We start from the raw sequence: 16,226 nt of genomic DNA, 5'->3' as shown, positions 1-16,226 counted from the left end.
CATGCACATAAATAAAGATACGATTAAATTCAATATTTTATATTAAAAAAGATATACAAAATTACAGTCTTTATGTGGACGGAATCAATATCTTAAAATTAATAAGTACACATATAAAAATCATTAATAATTTAACAACATAATATTTAAATATATTACTATTTTAATATAGGCACATTCATAAGTCATATATATAAAGGTCAATTATAAATAATTATTGACAACAAATATTTATCAAATTTAACATACGAGTATAAATACATAAATAATTCTCATCGTAATTGTAAGCATTCAGACATAACATCTATCTTAATGATATGATATGTAATACGTATCAAAGATCATGTAAAATGTGGACAAATATGTACATAAAGATTTGCATTTACGTAAATACCTATAATTAAATTGATTTTTGACGGCTAAAAATTGCAATCCGAATCCAAATAAATAGCATATAACTTAACGAATCGCAAATCGTTAAAACTCCCAAGAATCGAGCCATTTTAATGTGTGCATCGTCGAATTGGTCTCGCTGCCCATTGGACCGTCCATTCCGTAGGCAAGAGGTGCGAATATATAAAAACTGTAGATTATAGTCGAGGTTATAACACCGAGTACGAATTGATATAGCGTCTTCCTTAATTCATCGTTTAGATAGTTGTGCAAACTGCACAAAAGATAATCAATCAATACACCTAAAAAAAATAAAAAAATGCATTATAAACCAATGAAAATTGTTCATATCAACATATGTAATTATATTAAAAGCAAACCTGTCAGCATTGAACTGAATACGAGAGCTGGAAAATAGTGATGAAAGTACAAAACCCTTCCCATAGCCCAAAATGGAACGTAATGTAACATCCATCCTACGCTGAGCCAAATAGCTGCATTCAGCAATACAATCTGCTTGCCTAAAGATACATTTTATATATAAAACACTGTTTTTATTATATTCGAAATATTAAAAAAAACTATCATACTTTTTATATCTACATCATCCAAGTATCCTCTCTGAGTTCGGATTGCATTCACGACGAAAATGATAAAAAACAAACCGAGGAAAGCTAAATTCATCCACCATATGATCGGATTACCGAGTAAATATATTCTATGAGTACTTCCAGAGAAGAATTGTCCCTGTTGAAAATAACAAACGCGTTAACATATCAAGTAAATAATTGAATATAACAGACGAATACATTACACACACTTTGTAATTTAAAGGCCATTGCCACGGCTGCGATGTGACTTCTCCTTCTTTGGGTTTGAGCCCAGCGTTTCCTTGGAACATAACCGCATGCGATTCCAAAAATCTTTCTAAGAAAGACGGCGCATACACTTCAAAGTTCACCTTGGGTACTAAATAAAAATTCACACGTACATTTTACAAATCATTTCACTAATACCAATAATAATAGTACGTGTATAGACTAACATCCGTCAAATTCATTGTCCTCGACGTTCCACAGCGCATTTTTGTCTCTCAAATTGGGATTGCAAGATACTTCTTGCTGTTCGTAAGCCCATCGAGGCAACTGTCGACCAGCAGACGTCAGAGTGCAAGCTTGAAGATAATGTACGAATCGGAATCTACTCGTAACTGTTAATACCTCATCACCGTCTTGTCCGCCAATGATTTGAACACGCCATACGTCATTAGCATCGCCAATGCCTTTCTACAAATTGAAATAAAAATATAAAGCTTCTTACAAGAGATATACCTTATGAATAATAAAAGAAAACTATACTTCTCCGTATCCAGTAACTTGCAGATGCTTTTTTGTAAGTGGTGCCGGCTCCCGATGAGAATGTAAATTACGGCCGGTTGGTTTGTGTTCTAATCTTACAAGATCTCCGTGTCTCAATAAGACGATTCCGTCAACCTTTTCTTTATTATAAGGTTTAACTATCCATTTATTATTTTCATCTTTGTGAGTGTACGTCGTAATCTATTCAATGAAAGTATTTAGTATTCTGTATTCTCGTATGGTTATTTATGAATCTGTTTCAAATGATACCTGTTGCTGTCTTGCGCCGACATTTTCCGGATATAAATGATGATGAGAGTGAAGATATCCACCGCCAGTTTTGTGATTCTTCAGTGTAATGACAGCCCCGTATGCTACGTGTCTTGGTAGTGATGCATTATGCAGAGAGTTTCCGATCAGTTGAGATTGAAAGCCCGATGAGTAAAATCCATCACCGTTTCCACTGAACATTATTATGTATATGCGGATAAATAAATATTTATATAGTGAATTCATAAAAAAAAAAACTGTATCTATTGATGCAAGTATACAGATTAAAATACTAATGAAATATTGGTGCTACTTTAGTATGCGGTCTACCTTCACATATCTACTTTAGTATGCGATCTACCTTCACGTTTTTACTTTAATATACGGTGTCACTGTCTCAGTTCTCGCGTGTGACACTGAGACTGAATAATACACCGACCCTAACAACCTAATCTTAAATTAATAGGGCCAACCTTAACTTAACTAACCTAACCTAACCTATTCTGACCCTTAAATAAATAGGTGTTGGTTTCATCAATATTTTCACAAAAAAAAAAACATATCTTAGCAGCCAACACCTATTTATTTAAGGGTTAGGATAGGTTAAGTTAAGATTGGCCCTATTCATTTAAGATTTGGTTAAGAGATATTTATCTGCTGACGATATTTTGATAGAAATGCTTCAACAACATTATGGGGCGGCAGAAAAAAAAACAAAAATTGTAATAAACACTACGTTGTTGCTACGATACAAATAAAAAAAATAGTCGACTGCGATTCAAAGGTAGACCGCATACTAAAGTAGCACCGAAAGAATTACCTTCTATTCAAGACTGTTAAATGTATCCAAAAAAATGCAATGTAAAGTAATATAGGCCATATAATTAACGTCATGCATCTGATCAAAAGATGTTTTATAGTTTCGGTTACAGGTTTTTTCAAATCTCCTAAAATGTCCCATAAGTCGACTATAGTTCGCAAGCCAGCTAAGAGTACCATGAAGAGTCCAACAAATTTAACAGACATTGTACATGATAGCATTGAGCCGAGGAACATTTGCCAAAATATGAATTTGGGCGAAAATGGATTTTCTCTACGTTCCGTATATGATGTCACCTTTTTTTATATAACATAAAAGAAAAAGTTTCTAAGCAAATTGAAAATGTACATATATTAAAGAATTGAATGTAATATACCTTAACCATTCCAAGCATAGAGCCAGACATGAAAAATAGTAAAATCGGATCTAATAATATGTATCTGTTCAGTGTTAAAAATCCAACATCTAAAAAGAAATCGTATTAAAATATTTGATATATCTAGAGAAATAAAAATTAGATAAAAATTATGTATACAATTACCACACAATATGAAGAGAGTTCCAAGGGTAGACGAAATCAATGATTTCGTCAATTCCCATGAAGTTAAAAATGTGAATGGTACAATTAGAGCACCCAATGCAGTGCAAAACTGAAAATTACAACAAATGTAATATAATATTTATATATTAAAACTATATTATTAAAATGAGAATGAGAAAAATTTACTATTCGCATTCCTTCGTACTTTGCACCTTCGAATTTATCACCCGGTTTATCGAAAGGAAATGTTCCATTATAGCCGGTAAGTTTTCCCGATAGAGCAATTAGCATCTGTAAAAACAAACCAAAAATTCATAATCCAGTTTATTTAGAAATTGATAGTTAATGTTTTGTTTAACGTACTTTTCCGAGTGGCGGATGCACGTCAAAAAAAAAAGTTCTGTTGATGTACCAACTTGCCATTTTGCCGAAATGAGTTTCATCCCAACTATGAACAAAATAATCAATTATTAAATATTTAAATTAAATAGTATACTTTAATTGAATATTTAAATATGTATATACCAAACATGATCAGGTAAAGTGACATTGTAAAATCGAGTAGCAGTTGTTGCCAATAAAACACCGGCAAATACTACCCACCATATTCTGAAATCAAAAAGAGAAAGTTTGATGGACGCATTTAAAAAGAATTTATTACACTTCAATAAAAATATGTCTTCTATTTGAAGGATTGACAAAGAGCATACATATATAATTTAGTCAATTTAAATCTAGAACAAAACTTGTATTTCGTATGAATGATGAACTTTCAAAATAGAAATTTTAAGATATTGGATTAGTTTAACTCACGTATCGGAATCCTTTGGGGGTTCTGAAGGCTTTTTATGTTTAGTCTGTGTCATTTTGTGATTTTATTACGAGTTTTTATTGATGATTTCTAACAATTTAAGACGAGGAATTCTGCACGGGCAAACGTCACAACATAACGGTACCCTAACCTCAACAAAGTTCAGTGACGTTTCAATACTGCCTGCCACACTTTTCTATCAAACAAATAAAATTCAAATTAGACTAGAATAGAGGGGAATATTTATTTATATATTGTTATTAAACCGCTTCAGAAATGAGAGAAAGGAATGAACTTTTAAAACCTATGTAATATAGGTAAAGATAAAATCAATGTTTAGTGAGAACAAATCTCATTAGAAATAGTCGATGCGTGTAGTCTAGGTAGTCGTTGGGGCCCAAAAACTTGAGGGTTGTAATGGTGAACTCTATAATTGATTTCGATATTTCTCTTACATTTAATTGTCAGTAATTGTATTAAATGGAATTATTTTTTTTATAAATTATCCTTGCAATGTTATAATTAATATGGGTTCGCGTCAGGAATGTACGTTGTTTGAATGAGAATTATAGTATAGGATTTTTCAAAAGTTTATAAAATTACGAAAGCGCACACCCAAAACTAAACTTCTCTTGCAACGATCTATAACTCATTTTGCAGAGGTGGAAAATACGTATTATGGAGTAATCGTTGAAATACAGAAGTTACTTAATTGTACTTCGGTAAAAACAAATTAGATGACTAAAACTGAAGTATACGCAGTATTGACGTTACATTGTAATTTGATCCACATAAAAACAGGCAAAAAATTCATTAAACGTCCTTTAAGTTTTGAATATGCTCAGATTACTATTCGATTGTGGCCATCGAGTGTTAGAACGAGAGTCTGCCATAGATCTAGAATAGACTAGATATGGCATTACATACAAATTTCATTGGAGATCTTGTCGCCACTAATTGAGGGGTGCGGGGGGTTTAACTAGCGGGGGGAAGTTGGGTTTTTGGGAAAAAAGTTTTTTCTCTACGACGCAGCGGTCGGCGTTTTTTTCACTTCCCCCCGCTAGTTAAACCACCCGCACTCCTCAGTTAGTGACGAAAAAATGAAGAGATTGTAGGCGGGGTAGGTAGTGTTGACCGTATCCCAGCCTAACGAAACACTGTTGTGCTTGTTTTAAGTTGTTTTATTGTTTGCCTAAATATTGTACAAGTGTATTAGAATATTTGGGGAAGTTTTCTTGAAGCGGCTATTGGCTATTGACTTGGTGTCGTGCGGGCCGCTGGATCTGCAATGTGTCGTTGCTCTGGATCCGGCTATGTTCAGATGTCTCTGGATATGGCAGTGTGTTGCTGGCTCGGCATTCGGCTATGTTCAGAAGGTCTCTGGATGCGGTAGAGTGTTGCTGGCTCGGCGTTCGGCTATGTTCAGAAGGTCTCTGGATGCGGCAGTGTGTTGCTGGCTCGGCGTTCGGCTATGTTCAGAAGGTCTCTGGTCTGCTGCTGTGTGTCGACTGGTCTGCTGCTGTGTGTCGACGCTTGCTGCTTTGGGTCGACTGTGGTTGTTTTGTGGTTGTTGTTGTGAGTGGACCTCCTTTTATATTGTTTTTGGGCATCACGTGACTCGTTGCAGCTGGTGTTTATGCGTGTGCGAGGAATGTGTTTTTGTCAATTGGGGTGGAATTTGCTACAACGATTGGCACCGTTCCGCTCGATGTAGTTTAATGGCTGCAGGTGTTCTTCGACCGGTTTTGTTCCACTCGACTTGTAGGGGTGGAACTTACTAGAACGTTTGGCGATTGATTCCAAGAAGTGCACGTGTTGTTTACGTATGCGAGTTCTGCGAGGAATGTGTTTTGTTGTTGTGGAATATGTTCGAATGTTTCGATGACGAGATTCCTACAAGATCTCCGCATATCTATCGACAAGATCTCCGCAATCGACCTTTCCTACTTAGAAGCTACTAACCTACTGAGAGAAAAGTGTGCATGCGCCAAAAAGGAGATCAGTATAAACCGTGAGGGCGGATCTATGTATTATACATCTATGGAGTCTGCCCAAAATATTTGGAATACAAAATTTTAGTTGAAATATTTTTTAATTGTACTCGATAAACACTATTTATATCAATCAAAGTGCCAGGGCGGCGACCTGGCCCGACTATACCATTGCTAATAATCGAATTGCCGTGTGCGTTGCACACATTTGTACGTATGGTAGGCGCGGGGAGTAAGTCTAGCTTTTGCGAAGCGTGGTGTGGCAGCAATGCGAATTGAAGCGAACGCGTCCAGGCGTACAGGCGTGTGGGTGTAGCCGGAGTTCACAGCGGTCGGCAGTAGTGGCCGGAGTGGGGGAAGCTTCGGTCGACGAGCGAGGAGCGGCGAGTGCCGAGTGACGAGCGGCAATTAGCGGCCGCCATTGGCTGTCGGCTGTCGGCTGTTGGCAGACGGGCTTCCCGCGACGAAGACACGACGGCGACCGCAATGACAGGTAGGGCTCGAAGGGCGACTCGCGGCTCGAACACACGTGTCTCCTGAAATGCTGACGCTGAACGGCGAGTAGCAGCTGACGGGTGTGTTGTTGTTTCAGAGGTGTACGGGCGGCAGTGGTGCGCCTACTGCCAGGAGGAGGTGGCCGGGCTGCGCGTGCGCTGCGCCGACTGCCCCGACATGGACGTCTGTCTTCCGGTACCGTCTACCCTCCCCTCTCCCCACCTCACCCCACTCCACCCCACCCCTCCCACCCATCAGCTGTGGCCGCCATCTTGCGCGCGTAAACAAACCGGGGCCAAGGTCACACCTGTCAAAATCGATCTCGACATGTGCCCACCCTGCTTCGCCAATATGCGCCTTACGCACCTCGGCCGTAAAGTTCGTTTTCGCTTGACACCGACCCCCCACCCACTCTACGATGCGTATTCGCGTACGCTATTCGGCTGTTTTGTTTGACAGCTATTTGATCGTTCTATCGGAACCTGAATTGTACGAATCGCAATTTTATTGAAAACAAAATGCAAGTAAATATTTGTATTTGGAACGAAACAAATCAGAACATGGTAAAATTCTAACATTAACCCTCCCTCACCGAAGTGGGGTATGCAAGTGTCCCAATTTTTATGGTTTTTCGTAATAACTATATGGTTTTCAAAGCTATATACACCCTATGTTTCTTGTATTCCTGGAATGAACTACAAGACATTTATTTTAATAGATTTTGTATGATTTAGAATAGGGGTACATTGTAAAAAATACATTTTTACCTTCCAAAGTATGATTTAAAGGCGGTAGCGTCATATTTTTGACTGTTCGCTTGCGTATTCTTGTTGATCGATGAATCAATGCGAGAGAAAGAGACGGCTATATTTTCGTAAGCTATTATTTTCGTCGTTTTTGGCGCGTGGCTATTGAGTCATGCGGTCGCCTGTTGGCCTTGCTTATGTGCGTTTGCATGTCGATGCTTGTCGTTATTTTTTAATACAAAAATAGTCAAAAACATGCTATAGCACAAAAACTTTTTTATGTTGATGTATAAAATGATTAAAAAGCTACATTTTGATTAAAAAATACTAGGGTCTTAATCTACCCCAGTTCGGGACACTCGTTCGATCTCGACGTTCCGTCCTTCAAAGCTTAAATGAACGCACAAATAAATATTATTAATGAGACGAATGAACCTGATGCTCCAATAGCAACTCGGCAGTTAGGGATATCCATCGGGTAATTCTGCTATGGTTATAAATTCAGAAATTCCAGTGTAAACGAGACTTTATAAGCGTTGACAAATGAATGACGCGGATTACACGACTCGTGTTCAATGGATTTTTTTTCAATGCTACCTGGAAAGGCTTAGCAGGTAGTATTCTTGTTTATTTTATACATGCTCAATGTACAACGCATATCGGCACATGAACTTGTCGGCAAAACGCCGATAGGCGTTGTTCAGCATTCAAGGGGTTAAGGGTTTATGTCACAGATTCAATTCGGCCACAGTTTAAAAATTTTTCAGATCCATTCCATCCTAATAAGCTAACTCAACCTTCTAACCCACTATGATGAATCCTAAAAAAAAAAAGAAATAACATTGTTGTATAACAGTAATGTTTTGATAACAACTCTAACCGAAATGAATCGCTAAAATAATTAACATGAATTATTAATACTTGTTGTGTTGCGAAATTAACCCGATTTTTGTTTCCACTGTGAGCTTTTTTTGTTTTTCGTATTAAATCTTACAATTATTATAAACGTTGTTTTTTATTTTAGTGTTTTTCGGCCGGCGCGGAGATCGGCCCCCACCGGAATGATCATCCATACTACATAATGGTACGTGAGAAAATATATCGACAAGAGAGAATTACCTCTCGTTTACTTTTACAAGTATCTGACGGCCGTTCTTAAATTCTAGGATTCCGGTGCCGTGGGCATATTTCAAGGGCGCGGAAGCTGGACGGCCAAAGAAGAAGTCCGCCTGTTGGACGCAATAGAACAATTCGGGTTCGGAAACTGGGAAGACATATCCAAACACATCGAAACGCGGACTCCTGAAGGTGTGTTGTTATTCTTTTTAATCGATTTTTGTTTGTACGGTGATTTTTATTTAATTTTTTGGTATTACAGAAGCCAAAGATGAATATATATCTCGATTCTTGGAGGGCAGTATCGGTCGGGCGACTTGGGGCGGCGTGGAGCCTCCGATCAAGCCGGCCGTTTGTCCCGCTCGAGATGAAGGACCCCTCGGTCCGGAAGCTGTGGCGAGGCTACCGCCTTTGGCGACGACTACCGAAGAAGCCGCCCAGTTAGGATACATGCCGAAACGGGACGACTTCGAAAGGGAGCACGACCACGAGGCTGAACAAATTATTTCATCACTAGCTCTAAACCCCGATGACGACGATCTCGATATTGGTACGGAAAAATTTTCAATCAATTTGGGCGACGCCCCATATACATAGCTCTATAGAACACAATAGCTCCGTCGATATATTGTAGTTTATAATGTACTGGATTTAGAGTAAGGCTAGGGTTGCCAAGTGTCATTGGACAAAAAGAGGTGTGTAAAAAAAGAGAACGTTTAACAAAAAAATGTTTATCTAACAATTTTCTTTATAACTGTGTGGGTTATTATTGAAGTCATTTAAGGTACCAAAAATACCATTATTTTACAAGGTAATTGTATAATTTCACCAGTACAGGAAAGATTATATCTACATATAAGGCTAATAATCATAATGTATATGTAAATATAGTTTTATTTAGTATCAGAATAATTTTTAAAACAAATTTACACAAAAGTCCGATTATCTCAAAGGAAATATTATATGACTTATTTCATTTTCATAATAACCGGAATATACATACGTAGTTAGGAAGTTGAAAAGCGCGCTTATAAATGAATTGTTGAATTTAATCATTTTTATTCTCAATCTCAATTTTATCACCTCTGTTGCTATATTTATCTATACCCTGCTAATTTGATGTAAAAGTTTCTTATTTTCTTTTATTTCTTTATAAAATTCTAAACATGATACTACACTTAAAATACCCTGGACAGTTGAAATTTTCAACTTATTTCTTTCTTTAGTCCACTGTTCGCTGATCATGGAAAATATTCTTTCTACGTTGGCATTTTGGCCAGGTATTGCAAAAGCCTCTCCACTCCGTCATATCTTGTGAGAGAAAATATAGCACGGACTGCGTGAAATTATTGTCAAAATTGAAAAAGAGTACATATTGGGTGTAATATAAAAAAGATAGAACAAAAAAAGAATTGTGTTAAATAAAGAGAACGTGTTCTCTTAAAAAGAGACCCGTTGGCAACCCTAAGTAAGGCGCATGTATGAAGAGTATATGTCCCGTCTTGTATGTTTGATTTTCGACAAATATTCACTCGAAATTGTGATAATTTTTATTAACAATTGTTTTCATTGAACTTTCAGCCCTGAAGTTGTCGCAAGTAGATATATACACGAGACGCTTACGCGAGCGGACGAGGAGAAAACGTCTCGTGCGTGATTACCAATTAGTATCAGTATTCTACAATAATGTTAAGAATCGAGGAAAACCTCTGACCAAAATGGCCAAGGAGAAAAAGTGAGTGTGTTGTGCCTCACATTCGATCGCCTCGCGTCTATTTCTTGTGGGCCTTATCACGTTTTCGTTTTGCAGAGATTTCCTGGACAAGTTGCGGCCGCTCACCCGCTTCTCGTCGCAGGCCGAGCACACGGCGGTGGCGTCTTCGCTGTGGCGCGAACGCGAACTCCGACTCCGCCTGTCCGAGCTGGTGCGGTATCGACGCAACGGCATCACCTCTTCCGAGGAGTGCTCCCATTTTGAGAGGCACGCCGCAGCCAACGCCGGAGCGACGAACTCTCATCCGGTGAACGCTCGCGCTGCTGCTGTCCTCGCTCGCATGGCGGTATACGCGCTTGCACGCTTCTTTTCACCCCCTCACTTTTCATGCATCCGCATTCGTCGGACTTGGCCAAATGATCGATGATGAGAGGCCTCATTTTTTTTTGTTTAGAATATTCATATTAGAACAAAAGGCAATTCCGATGAATGCAATTCATTTCATGATTGTTAATTATAAAATTCATAATCACCTCGTTTTATTTTTTCATTGAATTTTTAAGCCGTACAAATATATGTTTGATAGTTAGACTTGAAATAAGGTATGATTAAACTGTAGACAAATGTAGGGACTATCAATTATATTTATCTATCTGTATGTTGCACTCGATTCGGTATATCATCTCACAAGATACTCTAACTTAGAATCATACCAGGTTTCGGATTGGTTCGGAGCCCTGAGTTGAAGGGTTGCTGTATAAAATCTTCGAACGACACCAGGAGAGTGTTTGTCTCAGTATGCAATATGACTCGTATTAAATAAACTGACTCACGGCTCTCAGTTTATCGACTCTCCACACGCCAGACGAAATCCGGAATTGTTTGATTTTGCTGAGCAATGTTGGCTTGTATAGTATAATATGTAATTCATATGTTAAGTCAAAGATGCTCGGAAAAGATTTTCAGTTTTGTGCCATTTTATCGATGACTTTTAACGACTCAATGGAGCTCATAAAGATAGAGCAATTAGTTGGACAATTTATCGCTCGTAATGACAAACTACCCAAGTAGTAAGTAGGTTTTTCAAAATATTAAATACGAAAACTGTTATTTTTGAGATGAGATGCTCGCTGATGATTCTTTGAAAATTTATGATGTTTCGTTGGGCAACATTTGCCGATCTATATAATTATGATCTGACCACATTATACATAAATATCTACAAATAGTAGGTAGTGATTTCTACAATCGGTACCTAATCGGCTCCACCTGTGAAGATCTAAACAATTGGTTCGTATCCACGATCAGGTTCAGTACCAAACATGATTCATGTTACGGTTTCGAAATTGTTTTAAAAATTCGTTAACATTCTTATTCTCTCTATATTCTAAATTCTTCTTGTATACATAGTTATTTCAAAATTTTTTATATTGGTTATTTTCAATGTAAATCATATGCATGAATAGTGGCATGTTTTTTTTTTGTGTCGGTTCTCGTAAAACATCTCACGTTAGGTTTCATTCATATTTTCACCTCATTTTGTGTGGTGGTCGCTTTGAAGCTTCAGCTGGTCGCTTTAATTGGGTTTTAAGGTTTTTTTTTTTGATTTGTTTAGTGGTGATATTGAATTTTTAATTGATGAAAATGTATTCTTTCGAATTTTATGGTAACGTTTGACAATTGTGGTAGGGTAGCAGTGGATGCACACCCCAACAGACGCCCAGTCAACGAGATCTCAGTCCAACTCATCAGCCAAGTCAAAGAAAAAGGTATTATATTTTGTGAAAAGTGTCTTGTGTGTTCGTAAGTTGTTGGTATTATTTCATGTGTTTTTATTTTGACTGTAGAGAAAGCGAAGGCGCCTCAAGTTCCACAAGCCCAAGGTCCACACGGGACGCAAGTACCGTATGTGGATGCTGCAGAAGGCGCTCATGCTGCAACAGCAACAACACCAACAGCTCATGCAACGCCAATGCTCACCTGCTCACTTCTAACGAAGTCGAAGTATGCCCAATTCATTTTAATAGCATATATATTTATATTATATGGTTGGAAGTGTTGATGTGTATCATTAACGTGTTGTTTTGTTCTCTCTTCAGCTTTGTAACTCGCTGAACCTGCCGCCTCTTCAGTATATCACGATGAAAACAGTTCTGTTGCGAGGCAACAATGGCTCCAAAGCTCATTCGCAATCATCGACGCCCGATTCCATGTATCTCAAGAGCGAAGCGATCGAGTGCAACTCGTCGACCACCATCGAAGCCGTCATCACTAAATATTTACAGGCAAACGGCTGGATCAATAGCAGCTGACAAGAGGAGGTCACGTCGATCTTGGACGAAGACAGTTGCTTTGACCTGTTGCAATATTTACCCGCCGAAGATCTATAAATGAAAAAGCTTTGCTCAAATCTCTTAGATTCTAGCGATACCTGACTTGCCTGAAGATATGCATTTTTTTTTTTTATTATTTGACACAGTACAGGGTGGTTTGATGTGACTATTGATGTTAAACTTAAACATAATATGTAGTGTTAGAATGTTTTGAACCGGTTTGCATAGTATATATATATATCGGACGTTAGTTTCTTTTTATTTTCGATGGTTTGATCTGATAATATTTTGGTGTTGTATCGCAAGCTCAAGTGTTCTAGCTGGGTGGACATATTTATTATTATTAAGCTGTAGTAGTATAAGTCGCATAATTTTTTTATATTTGTTTTTATATTGAATTGAATTTGCACTGTTTCCGTATAGGCCTGTAATTGTACAAAATTATTCCTGAAATTGTACAATGCTTTTAATAAAACCGTCTATTTTAAAACACCGATAACGTTTATAGATGTTAATCGGTTAAACAAATACATGTACCTTGTTTATATTGTGAGATCAAAATATACATATACAATGTAGAAATTCCAAACTTTGTTTTTTTTTTGACACATTAACAATCAAATTTGACATATTTATGATAATATTGTTCGCATTTGATTGCTGGAATTCGACTGTTGCTTCATCAGAGTGCGATGTGTCTCGGACGGCTTCGGCATGTCAGCTAACAGAGCTGGAAGTGGTTGAACACGGAACCACACATGAGATAGGGCCTGAAATTTCACATTAAATCACTAATATTCTTGTATATTTGCTAATTAATTCACGAAAATTTGGCTTGGATTTTGTCGGATAGACCAAATGACTTGAGTCCAAACATAATGTACATACGTAGTTGCAAATAAATCATTCTTTACTGATCAAGGCTTGGCCTTTACAATATTGACTCTTATAATCGACGTATAAAAGCACTCACATCTGCCGGCAATATCCGTTTTGACGAATCGTAAAATAGGAAGCTTCTAACGAAGTCAACAGCTTCGTCGTTGGATATAGGGAGCAACTCTTTCCAAGGTATTGCCACTGATTCGGGGAAAGTTATCTTATTGTAATCAGGCAATGTTGTCAAGTCCGGCCAGCTCTCTTTAGTCGGTGTGCCGAGCGTGCATAAAACTATAGCCAGCTGTTCAATATCCGATTCACCCTGAAATTAAATATATATATAAATAGTAATAATGATCAAATACAATGCTGCTTATAATTTGTGGGTGCGTACTTGGAATAGTGGTTTAGTGTTTATCAGCTCGGCCACGACACATCCTACTGCCCAAAGGTCGACCGATTGGTCGTAGTAACGGGCTCCGTATAGTAGCTCCGGTGCTCTGTACCATCTTGTGGCGACCTGATGCGAGTACGGTCTTCCACCTTCGTTCCAGAACAATCTGGCCAGGCCAAGATCGGCAATTTTCAGTATGCCTTTGGAGTTAATCAGTAAGTTGGCCGGTTTGATATCCTGGTTTGGAATAAATGTGGGTGTTTAAACGAAATGTTTCAAAGATGTTGAAAGTTGACAGGTAAGGGAGGCCCGCTCTTAGTACATACATATGTACCTAAATTGCTTTGTTATATGAAATTATTATAATTGGAATGAAAAATCCATTCACTGTTTGAAGAAATGGATTTTATTTTATTTTTTATTTAAATTGGCACATATGCAGAATGAAATATAAAACAAAGCAGTACAGTGAGACAAAAATGATACAAATTTGAATGAAAATATTATATTCCAAGTATACAGTGAGCACCACATGGTAATATGAAGAAGACAAAAAAGAAAAATTACAAAAATATATTAAAAGTAATAAATCAGAAGCCTTTTTGTGATGAGAAAAACTTACGATCTTGAAATAAGAGTGTCATTATAAGTTGGTAATAATCTCACAAGACCAGTCATATGGGATAAATGGCGCAGAAAACGATTCTAAATTGTCTCTAAACGATCTATATATATGAGTTTGGTAATAAGGAGACCATATGACTGAAGCATACTCCATATTGCTGCGAACTAAACTGTAAGTATTGTATCTGAATCAGTCAATATACATATAATGAAAAATTATACGAAGTAAGTCAGCTAATGGACTCTTATTGTATGCTGAAATGTATTACATAGATTGGAAAATATATTTACTCGGTGCATGATATTGTGTGCGTGTAAATAGTGCACTCCTTTCAGCAGCATTTGTGTGTACGATTTGATTTGTGCTTCTGACAGACAGTTTTCAGTATCCCGTATCATTTCCCACAGCCCGGAGCACATGTACTCCATGACTAGTATGAAACTCATACCGCGTGGGAACACATCGTAGAGCTGTATCACCTGAATAATGGAAACGTTACAAAGTGAGCACTGACATGTTGATTTTGAAAGTAACGTGAATTTATTATTGACTGACATATTTACAATTGATGTGTTGAAGGGTTTTAATTTCACGCATGACGTTCAATGGGATACCGTCGTCCAAAGATTTCAACAGCAGCTTTTTCAGTGCGACCTTTCTTCCGGTGGGCAGGTGGATGGCTTTGAGCACCAGCCCGTGGGCACCTTCGCCGATCCTGCCTGTAATTGAATACCGGTCTATGTCCTTGTCCATGTTTGAGGATTGTGAGCTTCATCAGAAGCTCGTTTGGTGGTCTTGAACTTGTCAGTGTTGTGCTTGGCTTTTTGGCGTAGCCATAGTAACAGTTACAATGCTACTTGTACAGTTCATAATGAAACTTTCTGTAAATGATTCTGTCGTTTAAATTCAATGATGAATTGCTATAAGTAAAGTAATCATTTTTTCCAAATTCAAAACCAGGACATTTTTTTCCAAAAACATATTTATAAATACTTCAATTATTTAAAACGAAGATTAAATAATCATAGACGCACATTTATTAAAAAATAAATTCATTTTCTTGAATCCTCTTCATAGATGTAGATAACCTAGATATGCTATTACATACAAATTTCGTTGGAGATCTTGTCGTCACTATCTGAGGGGTGTGGGGGGTTTAACTAGCGGGGAAGTGGTAAAAAAAAGGAAGGAACGCAAAAAACGCAGTGGTCAGCAACCAGTTTATGTACATATGTACATGCACTGAAGTTTTATTTTATTTATAACTTTATTTTATTGGACACTCCTCGTGACAGTAAACCAAACTAATAAAGCCATATTAAGAAAAAAATATTTAGCTATACACACTATATTAAACTACAAATGTATGTTACTATAATAAAACCATCATTAACTATTACAATATTTAAACATTAGTAACTTCCACAAGGATCAATTTTAAAGCTGACACTTTAATATTTAGTTCATTGTTTGTAGTTTTAAACTTAAAGTCAATTTCTGAATTTCCTTCAGTGCCAACAGTGGCAGAGGTTGTCGACCGCTGTTCCATCAGTGCATATAACACTACATCGCGCCGATATTTTATTATATGTTAAAATACTACTATAATTGAAGACATTATATATTATTTCTTACATATGCTATGTGATGCCATCCGCCTTTTTATGTTTTCTTGAGTAATTGTAACACAATTTCACTAAACACGTTGGCATTTTCGAAAAATGTCAATCGACCTTCCTA

At 37.3% G+C, this 16,226-nt stretch overlaps 3 protein-coding genes across 8 annotated transcripts; 1 reads left to right on the top strand and 2 right to left on the bottom strand.

Annotated features, from left to right (window-relative positions):
* Window positions 1-25: 25 nt before the first annotated feature.
* tw (Protein O-mannosyl-transferase 2) lies at window positions 26-4,357 on the bottom strand. The gene is made up of 14 exons (XM_077444409.1): window positions 4,196-4,357; window positions 3,908-3,991; window positions 3,746-3,830; window positions 3,569-3,673; window positions 3,383-3,491; window positions 3,218-3,306; window positions 2,842-3,137; window positions 2,022-2,214; window positions 1,752-1,952; window positions 1,439-1,679; window positions 1,214-1,362; window positions 984-1,140; window positions 774-914; window positions 26-695 (listed from the first exon to the last, which is right to left on the bottom strand). Exons 1-14 carry the CDS (start codon window positions 4,246-4,248, stop codon window positions 478-480), a joined length of 2,121 nt encoding a protein of 706 aa, XP_077300535.1. The 5' UTR covers window positions 4,249-4,357; the 3' UTR covers window positions 26-477.
* Window positions 4,358-5,841: 1,484 nt separating this feature from the next.
* Window positions 5,842-13,177, top strand: Ada2b (Transcriptional adapter 2B). Of its 6 annotated transcripts, none has more exons than XM_077443606.1 (10): window positions 5,842-6,677; window positions 6,777-6,874; window positions 8,450-8,509; window positions 8,592-8,733; window positions 8,804-9,091; window positions 10,123-10,276; window positions 10,352-10,562; window positions 11,950-12,024; window positions 12,103-12,259; window positions 12,355-13,177. In XM_077443606.1, exons 1-9 carry the CDS (start codon window positions 6,671-6,673, stop codon window positions 12,247-12,249), a joined length of 1,182 nt encoding a protein of 393 aa, XP_077299732.1. In that variant the 5' UTR covers window positions 5,842-6,670; the 3' UTR covers window positions 12,250-12,259; window positions 12,355-13,177. The 6 variants fall into 6 exon arrangements, with proteins under 6 accessions (XP_077299732.1, XP_077299728.1, XP_077299731.1 ...); XM_077443602.1 differs by having other exon boundaries at window positions 6,467-6,677; window positions 11,945-12,024; XM_077443605.1 differs by having other exon boundaries at window positions 6,467-6,677; window positions 10,352-10,601.
* LOC143920675 (cyclin-dependent kinase 20-like) lies at window positions 13,167-15,406 on the bottom strand. Its single transcript, XM_077443607.1, has 5 exons — window positions 15,042-15,406; window positions 14,777-14,965; window positions 13,862-14,098; window positions 13,562-13,789; window positions 13,167-13,358 (listed from the first exon to the last, which is right to left on the bottom strand). The coding sequence occupies exons 1-5, from the start codon at window positions 15,237-15,239 to the stop codon at window positions 13,221-13,223; spliced, it is 990 nt and encodes a 329-aa protein (XP_077299733.1). The 5' UTR covers window positions 15,240-15,406; the 3' UTR covers window positions 13,167-13,220.
* Between the last annotated feature and the right edge of the window lie 820 nt (window positions 15,407-16,226).

Source organism: Arctopsyche grandis, chromosome 13, assembly GCF_051622035.1.
Source record: "Arctopsyche grandis isolate Sample6627 chromosome 13, ASM5162203v2, whole genome shotgun sequence".
NCBI classification, from domain to species: Eukaryota; Metazoa; Arthropoda; class Insecta; order Trichoptera; family Hydropsychidae; genus Arctopsyche; species Arctopsyche grandis.
This window is presented reverse-complemented; position numbering and strand designations above follow the sequence as displayed.

Bases quoted from the DNA above. Each gene is read 5' to 3' on its own strand.
- Ada2b (XM_077443601.1), top strand. The intron at 9,092-10,122 runs GTACGGAAAAAT...TTGAACTTTCAG, and splicing joins TGACGACGATCTCGATATTG to CCCTGAAGTTGTCGCAAGTA. The intron at 12,260-12,354 runs GTATGCCCAATT...TTCTCTCTTCAG, and splicing joins TCACTTCTAACGAAGTCGAA to CTTTGTAACTCGCTGAACCT.
- LOC143920675 (XM_077443607.1), bottom strand. From the start codon at position 15,239: ATGGACAAGGACATAGACCGGTATTCAATTACAGGCAGGATCGGCGAA. The intron at 13,790-13,861 runs GTACGCACCCAC...ATTTAATTTCAG, and splicing joins ACACTAAACCACTATTCCAA to GGTGAATCGGATATTGAACA. The intron at 13,359-13,561 runs GTGAGTGCTTTT...GTGAAATTTCAG, and splicing joins AACGGATATTGCCGGCAGAT to GCCCTATCTCATGTGTGGTT.
- tw (XM_077444409.1), bottom strand. From the start codon at position 4,248: ATGACACAGACTAAACATAAAAAGCCTTCAGAACCCCCAAAGGATTCC. The intron at 2,215-2,841 runs GTAATTCTTTCG...AATAATGTTCAG, and splicing joins TTAACAGTCTTGAATAGAAG to TGGAAACGGTGATGGATTTT. The intron at 696-773 runs GTTTGCTTTTAA...TATTTTTTTTAG, and splicing joins ATTCAGTTCAATGCTGACAG to GTGTATTGATTGATTATCTT.